The following is an 18,486-nucleotide window of genomic DNA, read 5'->3' on the forward strand; positions in this document are numbered from 1 at the left end:
GAAGGTCTTGTATTCAACATCCTTTGTGGTTGGTGAATGACCTCTATTGGGAGTCACTTCAGCTTATTTTTGCACGCATGCAAGCACATTGACCTGCACACATACAGCGACAAGTATGGTGTGTGCAGGGGAGACATGGACACTGCACGCACAGATGCACAGAGACAAGCATGTGCACAGACAGACCATGTGAGTGCATATACTTGCATACGTGCTGCATAGAGGGTGCCATGTGTGCAGGGAGATCCAGGTGCATGCAGGGAAACAAGGACACATGCAGTATGACAGATGTGCATACAAAAAATAGAAACATACCGACATGCACTCGCAGAGGTAGGCAGATGTGGTCACAGACACAGACTTGTCTGAGAAAGGGTCCCGACCCGAAACGCCACCCATTCCTTCTGTCCAGAGATGCTGCCTGTCCCGCTGAGTTACTCCAGCTTTTTGTGTCTATCTTGTGCACACAGACATATGCACAGACCTACGTATGCAGACACAGATTGATGTGCACCTGCGCATAGCCAGACACGCATGCAGTGGTGCATCAGTTAGTACTGCTGCAAAGGCTCTAGTGACATGGCTCCGATCCTGACCTTGGGCATTGTCTGTATGGAGTTTATGCGTTCTCCCTGTTACCACATGGGTTTCTGCCATTTGCTCTGGTTTTCTCCCACATCCCAAAGTAAAGTCAAAGTAGCCTTTATTGTCATTCAGACCTTGCGGTCTGAATGAAATTTCGTGCCTTGCAGTCATACATATAATAAAAATGACAAAAACACACAATAAACACAAATTTAACATCCACCACAGTGAGTTCACCAGGCACCTCCTCACTGTGATGGAAGGCAAAAGTCTTAAAGTCTTTGTCTCTTCCCTCCTTGTTCTCCCTCCGCGCCGAGGCGATCCAGGCTTCAGATGTTGTGACCCCGCCGGGTGATGGTAAGTAAGTCCCGCGGCTGAATTCAAGCGCCGCGAACGGGCCAGTTCAAACTCCGCGGCCCAGGGTGGTCGAAGCTGCCACCCTCCAGTCCAGCGAACGAAGCTGTTGTTGCGGGAGCTCCGGAAAAACAGGTCACCAACCTGTGACCTGCGAGCTCCCGACGATGTCATCCACTGGGCCCGCGGCCGAGCCTCCGAAGTCGGGCCGCCGCCGGAATGCCGCCACAGCTCCGCAGTCGGGTCGCTGCCGCCACCGGAATGCCGCCACAGCACCAAGGCCACCAGCTCCACCATTAGGCCTCGACGGAGACAGGAGATACGATAAGCAAAGTAGCATCCCCCCGAAGGAAGAGACCAAAAACATGTTTCTCCCCCCCCACACATACACAACCTAATAAACCAAAATTAACTAAAACAGGACAAAAGAACAACAAAACAAAGAAAAAACAGATGGACTGCAGGCGAGCCACAGCTGCTAAGGCAGCGCCGCCACTTCCGTTGGCATGCTGGTAGGTTAATTCCCCTTAATGTAGGTAAGTGGCAAAAAAAAATCTAAGGAAAGTTGGTGGACATATGAGGGAATAAATTGAAGATTTACAGGAAAATAAGAGGAGGAATGGGATTGTTGGGATTCCTCTGCTGAGAGCAAACATGAATCTAATAGGCCAAATGGCCTCTTTCTGGGCCATAACAAATAGGTGAGTACACAGACTCATGTGACCAATGAACTTAAGTCGGCAAGACAAGAATAGTTCCAGGGATATTTCCCAATTGCTACTTTATGGTTGCACTCACGGTAGGATTTGGGGAAGTAAAGAAGGGCCATGACCTGAAATGTCATCTGTCTATTTCCCTCCACAAAAGCTGCCTTTGCTGAGCTTCTCCAACACTTTGTTTTTTTACTCAAGTTCCAGATATCAACCAACTTCTGTGAAAGCGTACCCCTCAAATCACCTTCCTCTTTCCTTAAACCTATGTCCCCTTAATACCCTTACCATAGGGAAAAATATTCTACCTATGCTTCTAGTTATATATACACTTCTATCATTGTCCCTTAGCCTCCTTCATTGCAAGGAAAACAAGTCCAACCTATCCTATCTATCTGTATTACAAGCATCTACAAATCAAAGTAACATCCTGGTGAATCTCCACTGCATTCACTCCAGTGCAACCACATCCTTCCAATCAAGTGCCGACCAGAATTACACACAATCGACCACATGTTTTCCAAGCAAAATGTTTGTATAATTGCAACATCCCACTGAAGAAGGGTCTCGACCCAAAACGTCACCTATTCCTTCTCTCCAGAGATGCTGCCTCACCCGCTGAGTTTCTCCAGCTTTTTTGTCTACCTCCAACTTTAATACAGGTAGTTCTACTAAAAGATGATAGTTGCATTCCTATGTTGTAGGAAATTACATTAATGAGGTAAAGGGGATTGGGAGCTAGAAAGTTTAAGATTCAAACAACTTTTGTATTCTGCAGGATTTTAAAAAAAAATTGTTTTTAATACCTATAATCTTATTTTTGGTACTGCTGAAGGTTGTATGTTACATTGTTCAATAGAATACCACGCACAAGTTTTGGTAGAAGTGATTGCTTGTCAACCAGGTTTTAGATGAAAGAGGGCCTTTGAAGAATATAAAGCAAGTAGGAAAGAACAAGCATGCAATTAGAAGGGTCAAATGAGGCCATGAAATGTATTTGGCAAGCAATATTGAAGAAAATCCCAAGGCTTGTCGTGGTAGGAGATTAAAATGTTCCCAATATAGACTGAGACTGTCATAGTGCCAGTGGGGTGGAATTTGTCAGATATGTTCAGGAAAATTTCCTTGGGTAATATTTGGAGGGCACTAAAAGGGAGAGGGCAAACCTTGATTTATTCTTTAGAAAATGAGAAAGGCAAGTGACTGATGTGTCCATGGGTGACCCTTTTGGGACCAGCAACCACAGTTCTATTAGCTTTAAAATAGTTATGGATAAAGACAGGTCGGGCCCACAAGTTAAAGTTCTGAATTGAGGCAAGGCCAACTTTGAAGGTATTGGACAGGAACGTGTTAAAGATCATTGGAGTAGGTTGTTTGTGTGCACAGTTATGTCCAGAATGAGGGATGATTTTAAAAGTGTGGTGATTATGAGAGTTCACGGAATGCATGTTCATGTTAGTGTGTAAGGCAGGTGGGAGTAAGGAAGCTTGGGTGACGAGAGAAATTGAGGTTCTGCCAAAAATTGGCAGCGGAGGATCAAGTGCATCCCTGGAGGAGTTTCGGGAACTGAAAAGCGTAGTGAGGGAGAATAGCAGGAGAGCAAAAATGGGGCAGGAGTTATCTCTGGCAGATATATTAAGGAAGATCCAATGGAATTTAATGTACATTAAGGTGAAAAAGGTAACTAGGGAGGGAAAAAGGTCCCTCAGAAATCAAAGTAGTCATCTCTGTGTGGAGCCTCAGGTGTTAGACAAGGTCCTCAATGAGTATTTCTCCTCTATTTTTACCATGGAGAAAGACATTAAGCAGGGGGACCTGGGACAATTAATGGAGATGTTATGCGAACAGTCTGTATCACGATTCTGGTCCTCCTAAGGTAAGATACTGGAGAGGATTCTGAGGGATAAGATATATGTATTTGAATAGATGGGCTGATTAAGATAATCGGCATGGTTTTGCACATGGGGGATCGTGTCTTATGAATCCGTTTTTTGAAAAATAACAAAGATCGTTGAGGGCAAAGCCATAGATGTGTACATTGACCAGCGAGGCATTTGATAAGGTTCTGCATGGTGGGCCGATCTGGAAGATTAGTTCATATGGGATCGTGACATCATGTTTGGCACCGACATTGGAACAAATGGTCTGTTACTTTGCTGCACTGTTCCATTTTCCAATTTTAATAGCCACCTGCAGTTAATTTAAGAGACAATGCTGGCTGATTGCTGCGTTATGATCAATTTGGCCCTCCATAATGCAAAATGGTCCCCATTTCATCCTTTGTGTTATATTCAATTCTTGTTTTGGAAAAATATTCGAGCAAAACTATCTGTATTTGTTTACTGACCTACAAAGATAACAGCCATATGAAGAAGGGTTTCGGCCCGAAACGTTGCCTATTTCCTTCGCTCCATAGATGCTGCTGCACCCGCTGAGTTTCTCCAGCATTTTTGTGTACCTTCTGCTTTCTTTACTACCCTATCTATCTGAGTTGCTACTTTCAGAAAACAATGGAAACTTGAAGCTCAAGGTTTATCTGTTGATCAATATTCCTTAGCACCTTACAATTTACTATGTATGTCCCACCTCTATTTAACTTCTCAAAATGCACCAACTTGCATTTCCAATGGTCAAATTCCATCTGTCACTGCTTGCTCAACTTTCCATCTGATCTATAGCCTAAGACAACCGTTATCGCCAAAGATCTTATAGCGGAGCTCTTTGGTACTCGCTATCCACAAGGTCAGCCATGAATGGGTGCAGTGGAACCGGGTGTATTCTGTCACTATAAAATTGTATATTGCTGGCAGGGACAAGATTGTCACTATAATAACAGATGGTACAGTTTTGGTGTGTAGAGATCTATTATTACATGGGAGAGTTCTACTAGGTACAGGTCTGTCACTGGAAGTCTAGGGTGAGGCACCAGTGTATATCTCAATATATAATACAAGTGGTGAGGGACTGCCATTATAAATCTTGGATCGAGTAATCTTGAGCACAAATCTGTAGTTGGCATTAAATTAATTTTAAAAAGCTCCAAGGCATTACAGGCTGTAAGATTCTTTGAATTCTAAACCCTCTGGTCTCCCAGACTCAACTCTCATTAAAGACAAGCACATGTATGCAAAAGTATAAATTGGGAACTGATGCTGTAAAGTACCATAGAATATGAGGATGCAAGACGGGTGAACTGTGCCCAGTGCCTGCTAAGTTCGCATGTGATGTGTGAGATAGAGAGAGAGATGCAGATAGCAAGCATTTTTACATCTTACATTTTTTGTGTGTGTGTGTGGGGGGGGGGGGGGGGGGTGCTGAGAATCCTATTAAGTCATATAGCATGGATACACTCCTTTGACTCAACAAGTCCATGCTAACTATCAAGCAGATATTACACTAATCCCATATTTATTCTCCCTTTATTCCAAGCACCCAAGATCAGAATTGAATTGGGTTGCTGGAGATATGAGGCAGCAACACAACTACTACTGGTTGAGCTACTGCCTCAAAACTATTTTTTTGGTTTAGGCTCAGGTGTACTGTCAGGTGTATTGTCATGTGTACTGAGGTCTGTGTGCTGTGTCCTCTATACATGGCATGCTTTTAGCACTAAAGTAGGTTTTTTTTTAAATTTTGGGCAGATGTCAGAAATGGACCAAACTATATTTTCTTTTAATTAAGATTATTAAAAGATTTATACGAAGTCCACGCTACATAGTAACATTGTTCAGCAGCTAATAACATTATGGTTGTACAATATTTCCATCTCAGGGCAGTCTCACAAATACTAGGGACACCCGATGGCCGCCACTTGGATAAGGGCTGGTGGATGAAGAAGCAATGTTATTGCTGGTTTTGAGAAAGAGACTTCACAGCACAAATCGGTTTAATGTAAACCTCTATAACATAGTCACTAGGCATTAAATGGTGGGTGGGAGTGTGTTGGGAAGAATAAGCTGATAAAATATGCTGGAACCAAAATAATGGGCTTGATAAAATATTGATTGCAACATGACTTTCCAAAGCATTTCCACTGCCAACTTACTTTGGAACTGTAATGTGATGCAGAAATACAGCACAGTATGTACAGAAAAGTCCCACAAAGATTTTTATTAAGTGTTTTAGTAATATTGGTTGAGGCATAATTACTGTATACTGTTATCAGCTGTGGCTCAATTCATTGCACTCAGCTCCACTGGCTTTCAAACCCAATGCAAAATAATATTTTTCTCGAGATGCATCTGTCCATACACTTCCTCCCTCACCTCCATCCAGGCTCCCCAGCAGCACTTCCAGGTGAGACAAAAGTTCACATGCACCTCTTCAAACCTCATCTACTGTGTCGATATGGCCTTTACATGAGTGAGTTCAAGCATAGAGTAGGCAACCTTTTTACTGCACACGTGCTCTGTTTGCCAAGGCCTGCTGGATCTCCTGCTTGCGAATCATTCCCATACTTTGGCCTCCATTGCCAGATTGAGGCCACACACAAACTGGAGAACAGCACCTCGTGTTCTGCTTGGGTGGTTTATAACCCAATTGTATGAACTTTAATTTATCCAAATTTAAGTAATCCCCCCCCCCTCCCCACATTCTCTCTTTCCTGTGCATATCCACATGTATACACCCATTTCTGCCACTATCTCCTACCCTCCCACTCAGACACCCTGTTCCTTTCCTCTGTTTTGTGCACTCATCTACCATCCCCAAGCCCCTCATTTCCCATTTATCCCATTTATTTCCGCTTCCTGTCCCATTCCTATATCCTTCCCAATGCCTTTACATTTCACTCCACCACATCTCAAGTTATCTGACACCCTGTTTCCATTTCACCTCTAGCCTTTCTCATTACTCCATCCATCTGCCAATGAAATGCTGCCCCCTCCTTGCCTATATTAAGCTATATCCACCTATTTGATATAAACTAGTATCTGCAGTTTCTTGTGTTAATAGGCAATAGACAATAGGTGCAGGAGTAGGCCATTCAGCCCTTCGAGCCAGCACCGCCATTCAATGTGATCATGGCTGATCATCCCCAATCAGTACCCGTTCCTGCCTTCTCGCCATATCCCCTGACTCAGCTATCTTTAAGAGCCCTATCTAGCTCTCTCTTGAAAGTATCCAGAGAACTGGCCTCCACCGCCCTCTGAGGCAGAGAATTTCACAGACCCGCAACTCTCTGTGAGAAAAAGTGTTTCCTTGTCTCCGTTCTAAATGGCTTACCCCTTATTCTTAAACTGTGGCCCCCAGTTCTGGACTCCCCCAACATCGGGAACATGTTTCCTGCCTCTAGCGTGTCCAAACCCTTAACAATCTTATATGTTTCAATAAGATCTCCTCTCATCCTTCTAAACTCCAGAGTGTACAAACCCAGCCGCTCCATTCTCTCAGCATATGACAGTCCCGCCATCGCAGGAATTAACCTTGTAAACCTACGGTGCACTCCATCAATAGCAAGAATGTCCTTCCTCAAATTAGGGGACCAAAACTGCAGATAATACTCCAGGTGTGGTCTCACTAGGGCCCTGTACAACTGCAGAAGGGACTCTTTGCTTCTATACTCGACCCATCTTGTTATAAAGGCCAACATGCCATTCGCTTTCTTCACTGCCTGCTGCACCTGCATGCTTACTTTCATAGACTGATGAACAAGGACCCCCAGATCCCGTTGTACTTCCCCTTTTCCCAACGATGTCGTTTAGATAGTAATCTGCCTTCCCGTTTTGATACCAAAGTGGATAACCTCACATTTATCCACATTAAATTTCATCTGCCATGCATCTGCCCTAATTTTGCCCACTAATCTCCTATGTGGGACCTTATCAAATGCTTTCGGAAAGCCCAGGTACACTACATCCACTGGCTCTCCCTTGTCCATTTTCTTAGTTACATCCTCAAAAAATTCCAGAAGATTAGTCAAGCATGATTTCCCCTTCATAAATCCAAGCTGATTTGGACCGATCCTGTTACTGCTATCCAAATGTGCGGCTATTTCATCTTCTTTTATAATTGACTCCAGCATCTTCCCCACCACCAATGTCAAGCTAACTGGTCTATAATTCCCTGTTTTCTCTCTCCCGCCTTTCTTAAAAAGTGGGATAACATTAGCTACCCTCCAATCCACAGGAACTGATTCTGAGTCTATAGAACATTGGAAAATTATCACCAATGCATCCACGATTTCTAGAGCCACTTCCTTAAGTTTACTATCACTTACCAAGCTGTGACTAACCCCACATTTTTCCAGCTTTCTCTCCACCCTCTCGTCTACCCCAAACAGTCTGAAGAAGGGTCTGAAAGGACCCAAAACCTGCCCATTTCCTCCACAGGCGCTGCCTGGCCCACTGAGTAACTCAAGCATTTTTGTGTTTTTCAAAATAATCTCTCTTTTGTCATATGGGTGCAAATGATCAGGTATTTCCCAATGTCAGCCAATATTTATCCTTCACCACATTTTTAGACATATCTCATTGCTGTAGGTAAATTGGCTATCATCTTTCCTTTGGTGTGCCATTGACTACATTTCATAAATATCTGAAAATCAAAAGGCTGCAGATGCTGAAAATCTGAGACAAACGGGAAAAAAAAAATCAGCAAGTCTGACAGAAACTGCGGACAGAGAAAACATTATTCATGTTTCAGGTCCAAACCCTTAATCAGAACTGGAAAGGTGAGAAAATAAACCCGTCTTAAACCAGTCACGGAATACCTTCAATCTCCAGCCTCGATTGGAACGGAAAAATACTGAAACCACTTTATCAGTGAACCAAGCTTGTCTTTAATTACCGAGCGAACTATCTCGAGTTAATTAAGTAGGAAGGAACTGTAGATGCTGGTTTAAACTGAAAATGGACTCAAAATGCTGGAATAAGTCAGCGGGGCCGGCAGCATCTCTGGAGAGAACGAATGGGAAGAAGTAGTCTGAGAGTCTCGACCCGAAACGTCACCCATTCCTTCTCTCCTGTTCCGCTGAGTTACTCCAGCATTTTGTGTCTATCTTCGAGGTTAATTGAGGTTTACATTTAAATATGTAAGCTGATGCATTCATTTTGAGAACGCATTAAAATACTTAAGTGCTTAACTCTTGGCCATCCTCCTGTGACTGCACCGTCCTCGATTGCAGACTGGTGAAAGAGCATTGGGGAAGTTAGGGTTTCCTTTCGCCTCAGTCTTAAACCAACCAACCAGCCAGATGACTAGACACGGATCTTGAAGTTTAAAATACTATATGTCACCGGTGCGATATTTCCTTGGGGTTTCTGAAGGGGGTTCACTGAAAAAATTGGACGTGTCTTTGACTACGTCCAATTTGTCAACCGGAGCTAGCACTTTGCAACCCTTCACTGAAGGCTTCAGGATATCGGAGCCAATCCATTAACCCAACCGAACACTTTGCAACTACCATTCTTCAGAAGTCGATTTACTTCAGAGGACACCGCAACTTCTCACAAAAATCGTCCTCGTCGAGCAGGCCGAGCCCAGAGTTCGTGGCCCGAGAGCCGAATTGAACTCACGGAAATAGCCGAAGTCGCTGACTGTAGAACCGACCATTTCCGGCAGTAATCGGCTTCAAAAAGCGGAGGCTTCGGAAATAGCCGAAGGCCGCGACGAGGAGCGGAACCGAGAGCAGCTGAATCCAAGGAGCGCGCGGAAGCGGCCGGAGCTGTTTCCGGAAGTAGCTGAGCGCGCAGGGAGACGGCGCTGTGAGCCGAGCGTTTCCGGAAATAGCCGATCCGAGCGGGAGCCGGAGAGCCGAGCCCCGTCCTGCTCAAAGACTCGAAGGAAGCGGCGCCGTCACCGAGACACTGAGCCGAGCTGCCTGCTCAGCGCCGCAAACATGGCCAGGGATTACGACCACCTCTTCAAGCTCCTCATCATCGGGGACAGCGGTAAGAAGCAACCGGGAAGGTGGAGTGGCGGAACCGGGGCGGCGGCAGGAAACAGGCCGAGTCAAAGGCCCGACGCTAGTGGTGGAATGGGCCGGGCAATGGAAGCCCGAGACAGAGTGAAAGAGGGTGGAGAGGCCGCGGCCACCGGAGCCCCGCTTCTTTCCTGTCAGAAGAAGCCTTCCGGGAGCGGAGGCGGAGGCTGAACTGTTGTCACGAAGCGCCTTCCGAAAGAGAGGGAGGACTGGGGGAGACTCAGTGAGTGGGTCCGGCACAGGCAGTCTTTCAGGGAGGGAATGAGTCCGGAACAACGCAGACTCTCGGGGAGGGAGCAAGGGAGGGAGTGAGAGCTCGGCCATGGGCAGACTCGGAGAGGGAGTGCGAGAGCCTGAAACAGGACAGACTCGTTGGGACGAGGATATTAATGTTTAGATAGGGGGCAGTTCAGTGAGTGGGTCAGGACTTTGAGACGGTGGGGCAAAGACAGGGGGGGAAGTGATTGCGCGAACACCTAATGGTAAGATGAATGTGTGAGTAAATTCTAAATTGTATACAGTTACAAGTGCGAAAGTTGGTGTGTCATTGTTACAAATAACCTACATAGGAGACTGGTGTTTTAGAAGGTAGGTATGCTTGAAAATAGGCTACGTGTGTGTATTGGGGTTAACTTGGCAAATAGGTTTGCAAATCCCTGTGACAAAATTCGGATGGGGATTCCGTGGTGAGATAAGGTAAATGGTGAGCTATGCCTGAAAGTTACTGAGGTGGAACCAGGTCATAGGATTGGGACATTGGTGAGTACAATTGTCTGGAGGTGGTGTCATGTTCGTCAACACTTTTGTATGGCAAACCAGAGCAGAACTTACACCATAAGTGGTAGAATCCCGTAGAATATTGCAGGACAGAGATCTAGGAGTATAGGTGGACCGAATGGTGAATATGGCTTTTGGCACACTTGCCTTCATTGGGAGGAGTATTGAGTACAAAGGTTGGAAGATCATGATGTAGCTTTGCAAGTCATGGGTGAGACCACACTTTGAGTACTGGACTGTTCTGGACTGCCAGCTATAAGAAGGATGTCAATGTTGGAATGAGTATAGAAGAGATTGATCAGAATGTTATGTGGACTTGGGGGCTTGAGTTATAGGAAGAGGATGGATAGGCTGGGACCCTCTTTCGTTGGAGGCTGAAGGATGACCTTATTGAGGTGTACAAGAACACGAGGGACATCGATAAACTGAACATTGTCTGTTACCCAGGGCACAGGATTCTATAGGTAGTGGTGTATGCTTAAGTTGAGTGGGAGAGATTTATGCGGGACCTCGTGGGCAACGTTTTAACTTGGAGGCTAGTCCAGATCTGTAATGAGCTACCAGAGAAAGCTATAGTAGGGGATACAAATTTCAAAAGGTAGTAGGACGGATAAAATGTTCAAGAAGGAACTGCAGATGCTGGAAAATCGAAGGTAGACAAAAATGCTGGAGAAACTCAGCGGGTGCTGTGCGGCAGCATCTATGGAGTGAAGGAAATAAGCAATATTTCATGCCGAAAAGTCTGAAGAAGGGGTTTTGCCCGAAACGTTGCCTATTTCCTTCGCTCCATAGATGCTGCCGCACCCGCTGAGTTTCTCCAGCATTTCTGTCTACCTAGTAGGACGGATATATGGATAGGAAGGGTTTAGATGGGAAAATTAGCTAAATGCAAGCAAATGGGACTAGCCCATAATGCCAATTGGATTGGTTATGTTGATTGACTCTGGGGATCTGAACCCGGGGATGAGCCAGTGTAAGTAAATGTTTCCAGTGTAAGTACGGTAGAGAAGATGCCTGACCACTGGTATGTGTTTGCCCAGGCATGGGGTTGTATACTTGAGTTTCTGTATCAACACACAGGGACATGACTGTTGCTTTATGTGCATGGTAGAGCGTGTCAAGGATAGAGCCTGAATGCAAGTGTAAAAACTAGTCTAGGTGGGAACCAATTGGTTATGTTGATGCATGGGAAAGAATTGGGCAGACGCACATGCACGCATGTAGAAGAAAAAGCGTACGGAGGAATTCTGGAGTTTGGGGCCTAGAAGGCTGCAGGAACAACTTGCAGTTCAGCCAGAGAGGGATGGAGTTTGTGCTGCTGATTTTGTCTCCAGAGCATAATTTTATTGGACTGATTGAATTTTGAGGTCAATTCGGTTAATTCAACCAGGTTGTTTGTGGTCTGCAGGCCAGAGTAAATTATCAGATTCCCCAGAGATCTTTCAAAACAATCTAGTAGTTTTGTGGTCATCATTCAAGATGCCACCTTCTTACTCTAGAATTAACCTAACCTGAATTATCCAGCTGCTAGATTTTTTGTTTAAATGTGTGTTCTCGGATCATTTGGCCAAGTTTCTGGAATTATAGCTAGTATGTTGCTGCAGTCACTGGAAATCAGACAAGCAGACTGATAAATTATTGGAGGCAACAAGATAGGTGTCCTATTCCTCCTGGCCAATGTGGCATAGATGTCGGGGGAAGGTAATCTCATCATTCATGTAAAAGTTAGAGATACTGAGAAGGGAAAATGACAATTTCAGTGAAGTAAGTGGTGTCATTGGTAAGAACCTGCTCAAACAGTATTAGATTGTTGAAGTACTTGGTGGTTTACTTCAATGCCAGTGACAGGCCTTGATGTCTTGAGGACATGGGCCTGTTCAGGAAGTCCAGTCTCTGATTTACAGTTTGTGTAACAAACTGATCTGTTAGGCCCCTGGCTGTGTAAGACAGACTGAACACTTGTTACTGCACAGCTTTGTGTAGCTGAGATTCATTTAATTTAAATGCTGTATGATCTGTCCAGCGAGTAACTACTTGTGCAGCAGTGATGACTAAATTGAAAGACCAATAATTAAGATTCAGACTATACCAAAATTATTTAATGATTTTCATTAGTTCAAAGGTAAATCAGGAAGGAAAATGGTTGTATCACTCTGTTATTAAAAGTTCAAATTGTTCACTAATATCAATTCAATAAAATAAGCTATCCATCATTATCTGGTTTGGCATTTCTTTAACTCAAGTCTCACACCAATAAATCAGATTTTTGCCTGCTTTATACAAGTCATTCCATATATCAAACTATTACTTTAGGGCAACTAGACATGAATAATATAAATGTTATGCTTCTTGTGTTTAAATGCAAAAGTGCACAAGTTTGGCAGGTTCTACATTGGACCCGGTGTGCAGTTTGGTGGTGATAGGGTTATGGTGGTGGGAATGGAGATCTTTAGACATTAAACTCTGGGACGGATAAATATCTGGAAATACAGCTGTAGGTTTATTTTTCCAAATTTGTTGGCTTTAAGGGTGTCATTGAGAAATAGTTCTCAAGCCACTAATGATGGAAACAATTTGAATCGCGATGCATGTCACAATAAAAGTGTATTATCATCTGCTACCTATTTTATTCCTGGATTGTCTTGGTACCACCAAATATATGGCAATTATGCTAAAGTGCCCAATAACATTAACAAATAGGATGTAAAGTAGAATCTAATGTTGATTGATCTGATCAACTTCAATCTTTGGTCATGTCCACACTTGGGTTTAAGAAAGTATGGAATAATTCAAGTTAGGATTCATTGCATTGTCACTTTTAAGTGTTGACTATATTAATGACTGATTTAATGAAAGCAAAGGGCTCAATTCACCATCTTGAGACTCGCTTTCCTTCTCAATTTGAATAAATGCAGCTCGCAGCACTATGTTCTATCTGCTTTAATGCAACAGGCCTAGCTGAAAAGAGCCAGAAAATAATCATAAGCAATCACTCTTACAAGAGAAAAGATACCAACAAAACTAGAGGCTGGTAAGTTCCATCGATCATTAGCCACATCCAGGGTTCTTGAAGCAAGTGGCTGCAGAGGCGGTGATTTATCGTGGTCTTCCAAATTTCCATGAGTAATATATTAAAGACCACGATGGATATGTTTGTTCAATAGTTGAATCGTGTCATGTGAAATGGGAAGGAAAGTGGTGCAGAGAGCAGGATGACATTTAATGGCGAAGCAGGCTGAAGAGGATGTATGACCAACTCCATTCTTAAGTTATTTTAATGAGCACATGACACGAAGCTTAAGAATGAAGGTCCTAACATAAAATGGTTGTGTTGCAAGGAAATAGGTTGGACTAATCGGGCAATGCAGTGAGATTTAATTCCAGAAGGTGTGAAAACCTAGTCATATTTATGGTTACCATGAGAGTAACCTGAAATTATCCAGCAAGATTGTCATTTCCACTGCTGGTTGTCATATCCTTGCAAGTTTGTATGGTTCTAATTATTCAAACTGAGAAGGAATGTGACAGCCTCAATCAAGTAAGTGAATTCTGCTCAATGCTTCCATGTTAAAGTGGGCTTAAGGATGAGACAGCTATGATGTAATGGATGGTGATAAATAGATATGAAGATTGGAGCAGAGAATGTAGCCTCATGAGCTTTATTTATTCAGTCATAGTCAAATAGCCCTTTGGCCCATCAAGTGCACATTTACCCTAATCGTACACTTATCCAATTTTTATTCTTCCCACGCCCCCAACTCACAAAATGAATTCCTTTTATTTCAAAGAGTGAGAGCTTTGAAGCAGACATCCAACATGTTTTCACAGTGAATGTTGGCGCAATGTCCTCTTTCCCATTGGGAAAAGGTTCTATTTTCTTTCATTAATAAGTTAGTTTTCAATTAAGTATGGGGGATGAGGGTGGTCAGAGAAAAAGAAAGTCGACAATTATAACATTGAATTTACTCTTGTAGCTTGGGTGAGAAACAAAATGAATAGATAAGCTAACTGCCTAATGGAGACAGAGGCAAGCTCAGACTTGGGGGGTGGGCTGGCGAATGGTTTTAAGATATTTGGCATGTACGTAGTTAGTTGCTGTGTACTCCCAACTCTTAAAGTTTTGGATCGACAAACCAATTGGCAATACAATAATCTTGGAACACTGTTGTTAGTTACTGCTCTGCCAGCTTCAAAAAGTTGTTTTATGCCATTCCAGGCCACTTTCCAGCAGTTCTTGTGAATTGTGATTTTTGGAACATTGCAAACAGAAGCTTAGTGGAATGAGACTTGATACGATGTTAGAGTGAGTAAAGATAAGTTCACTTGGTTTGGGATGTTAAAAACATAGCACATTTCATTTGTACAATATGTAATCCAGTTCAAAAGGGTCAAAAAGTGCAGGTCTTTCATATATTGTGATGTAATTTAAAGTTTAAATTACAATGTGGTGGTGTTTTCAAGTAACATGTTAACTCCCAATGAGTTAGAGCTGGGATTGACTAAGTTGTTTACCACTGCTCATTTCCTGGTCTTCGAGACAAATCTCATCTGGAGGGCTAGTAACTAATAGAGACTAATCCTTGGATAATAGTTGCTGTTGTGATTAGCTATATATGGCTACATTCAATATTGTTGAGTAACTAACCACTAGCTGCTGGTAAAGTCCACAAAGACATGGATTAGCTTGTAGAAGAGAAGCCACAAAAGTGGGAGTTTCTCTCTTGACCCAAACAGTTGTATAATAGCTTTGATGCTGGCTTATTAATCCAGAGTTCAGGTTCTCTCAGTACCACTTGACAGCAGATTTTGAGTCTTCCTTTTTCTACGTGTGGGTAAAAGAGCTAACCTCCTGAGGTGAGATTGTTTACTCTGGATATAATTTGGTTGAGTGTGGTATTAAGTTAATGAAGATCAATCCTGAATGGGTTAAGAGTCACAAATGGCGAAAAAGAGGTTGATGACGCTGGTAGTTGTTGCAGATCAGCCACCTCAGTCCCACAATCTGTTTACTGAAATTAGAAGCATGGCTGCTCACTGAATTGTAACTGTCAGCTGTATTTGCAATCCCTCAGTTGATGTAAAGGTTTGCACACATACTCGGCAAAACCCAGAAAATATCCAGGGTTGACAGGTAACATCGATATGTCATGTGCTGGGCATTGACCATTAATGGGAGAATTTAATTATCTTCCTTTATAAGTGAATAGCAACGATATTGCCATACTTTTTTACCTTCAGCATCCTGAGACTGGGCAAATAGGAGAGTCACATAAATGCTATGGAAGTAATCTAAACCTTGGGTTGGGTATTATGATGAGTGACTGCCCTTCTGCCTCCCAAAGCATCTTCATAAAAGACAAGTCAGAAGACCTTCTGAAGAAGAGTCCCGACCAAAATGTCACCTATCCATGTTCTCCATGAGATGCTGCCTGGAGCACAGAGTTACTCAGGCTATTTGTGTCCTCTTGCATACAGGTGAACCATTGATTTTCCCGCACCTTTGCTTCCAGAGCCTTGCTGGATTATCCATTTTGCTGGACAACAGAGGTCATGTAATAATAATTCAACAATACAGCTTTGACCAATGAATTATACTCTTTCCATGTCTCTAAAACACCATGGACTGCTAGAAACCTAAATAAACCAACAAATAAATAAATAAATAAATACTTGACACTCTCAGGATGGAGGCACATGTCCTGAAAGAGGATGAGCCACACGCAATACTCTCGTAATTTTGTCCGAATTAAAGGAGGTGCCGGCCCATCGGTTGCCGGAAAATCAGTGGTGAACCTGTATTAGCTGCAATAATCTGAATTCAACATCCGAGATAGCAATGAAAAATGCTAGAAGTTACCGGCAGGTCAGGCAGCATCTGCAGAAAGAGAAGCAGATTTCAGGTTATGGACAGTTCATCAGAATTAAGATAAAAATAGAAATGAAACGAGTCTTACAAAGATAGGGAGATCAAAAGAGTCTGTGGTAATGTAGCAGGAGAGAATGAGTAATAAGTAGACACCTTTTGTTATTCACCTGCCTTTGCCATTCTCTCTCTGCTGATGTTGAAAGAGAATAAAAACTGATGAACAAAAGATATCTTGGGAGAGGTGAAATAGATCCAATGCTGGCAGAAGAGATGTAAATAAACTGGTTGGTTTGGTTGATAATCTGAAACTATTAAATTCATTGAGTCCAGAAGGCTTTAATGTGCCTTGTCAGAAGGCGAGGTGCTGCTCTCCAAGCAGAGCAGGCTTGAAGGATTGCTGTAGAGAGCTCTTGTTTCTGTCCATTGGAACTTTCAGGTTGATGTAGTATACGTGAAGCTACATGATTGTACTGAGTTGTATGCAAAACAAAGCATTTCACTGTACCTAAGTACATGTGACAATAAAGTATCACTGAGATGAAGGGGTAATCTTTCTTACCCACAAGACAAAATTCAATGAGAGTCAAAGTGCAGGAAATTTAACTGTTGGGGTGAAAGATGTATGTGGAGGCATTGGTGCAGAAGTTTGCATAATCAGAAGTTGTGGTGGAGACTGATTAGCCTGGTGAAACCTGGGTGCAAGGTGGGAGAAATTGTCCTCTAAATAGCTATTGAAACTTGTGGTCTTGTCATAGTTAAAGGTTGTTAGCCTGTCCCCTAAAATAGTCACTAAAGCCCCAAAACGATTTCCAAGATCTGCATTATTTTGCTTTTGGACCATCCAGGGTAATGCTGGATGATTTATATTTCTTTCATTCATCTCAACATCCACAACTGCCTGGCACGCCATCAGCAATCCAGGCCACAGAGTCCCAGCTCACAACCTCCTCCACCTGCAAACAAGGACATCATTGTAATTCCATCACCTTCAAGATCTCTGCCTAGTCACACGATTCTGACTGCCTGATCTCCTGAGTATTTTAAATGTTTTTTCTTTTTATTTCAGATATCCAGCACCTGTGTTGTTGCTTTTTGAATGACCTTGGGTTAATAGAACAGCCTTGGGTTTACAGAACAGCGACTTCCTTTATGAAGTCGGCATCTGTAAATTCATATCCTAAATTCTGATTTACTTCCCACACAAGCATCCAGTTCGTAGAGTTTATTTGAATCTCCGTACCTGTGAATTTGCTCAATGACCAGTTTAAATCCACGAGGATCACTAGTATTTCCAAAATATTTAATTCATTCAATTTGGTTTCAGTGGCAAAAAAATGATTTGTGTTGTGGGACACAATGCTGGGCAGCCACAATTAGCTTAAACAAAGTTCTTGAGTTTTTAAACCAGCAAAGCTGCCATTTATTGCTCATTGTTTATTCCTTGATTGGGGTAATAGATGATTGACTTTTTCAATCTTCAGATTGTGTGTAAATCTATTCCTATATAAATGCTACAAGGTTGCACATTGCAGGCTTCAGCACAAGCGGGAATGAAGAAGCACCCATGCTATATACTCCATCCATGCCTCTCATAATCTTGGAATGCCAAATTGAGCTTTATAACAAGTTCCAAATGAGTGTGAAGATGAGGTTTGCATGCTCGTTCTTGAACGTCAAGTAAACAATGTAAAATTGTCACAGCATTTGCAGTGATCCCTCTAAAGTGCAGTGTAACAGATATATTATCAGAATAGAATTTACTCTTATCAATAGCAGCACACGCAAAACTAGTCTTTGCCATTGTTTTTGTTCCACCTGAGCCTCCTGTCATTCCATCACTTGCTATCAGCATCTTCTTCCATTCATTTCCACTTTCTTCTCGTCAACGTTCTAATCACAGAGGGTAGTCGAGGCCAGTTCATTGGCTATATTTAAGAGGGAGTTAGATGTGGCCCTTGTGGCTAAGGGGATCAGAGGGTATGGAGAGAAGGCAGGTACGGGATACTGAGTTGGATGATCAGCCATGATCATATTGAATGGCGGTGCAGGCTCGAAGGGCCGAATGGCCTACTCCTGCACCTAATTTCTATGTTTCTATGTATGGGGAGCAAGTTTCTTTATTTATATGCGTTACTAACTAAAAAGTTGTGAACATTCTCAGTGTCCATGTTGTATTCCTGAAGCCTGGTTTTTTAATGCACCAGTAAAAACATTTCTGTATTGAGTCACCCCTCAGCCTTTGAACACTGTCTGCAGGCAAGAAATCCACCTAT

General features: G+C 42.9%; 1 protein-coding gene across 2 annotated transcripts in view; it reads left to right on the forward strand.

The window, feature by feature from the left end:
* The first annotated feature begins 9,316 nt into the window (after positions 1-9,316).
* rab35 (RAB35, member RAS oncogene family) overlaps positions 9,317-18,486 on the forward strand; it is a 51,925-nt gene continuing 42,755 nt past the window's right edge. The window contains exon 1 of one of the 2 annotated variants that reach the window (XM_033043518.1): positions 9,317-9,538. In XM_033043518.1, the coding sequence (XP_032899409.1) occupies positions 9,487-9,538 (52 nt within the window). In that variant the 5' untranslated portion in view covers positions 9,317-9,486. The remainder of the gene's footprint in view (positions 9,539-18,486) is intronic. The other variant, XM_033043517.1, reaches the window with a different exon arrangement.

This window comes from Amblyraja radiata, chromosome 25 (assembly GCF_010909765.2).
Source record: "Amblyraja radiata isolate CabotCenter1 chromosome 25, sAmbRad1.1.pri, whole genome shotgun sequence".
Lineage (NCBI taxonomy): Eukaryota > Metazoa > Chordata > Chondrichthyes > Rajiformes > Rajidae > Amblyraja > Amblyraja radiata.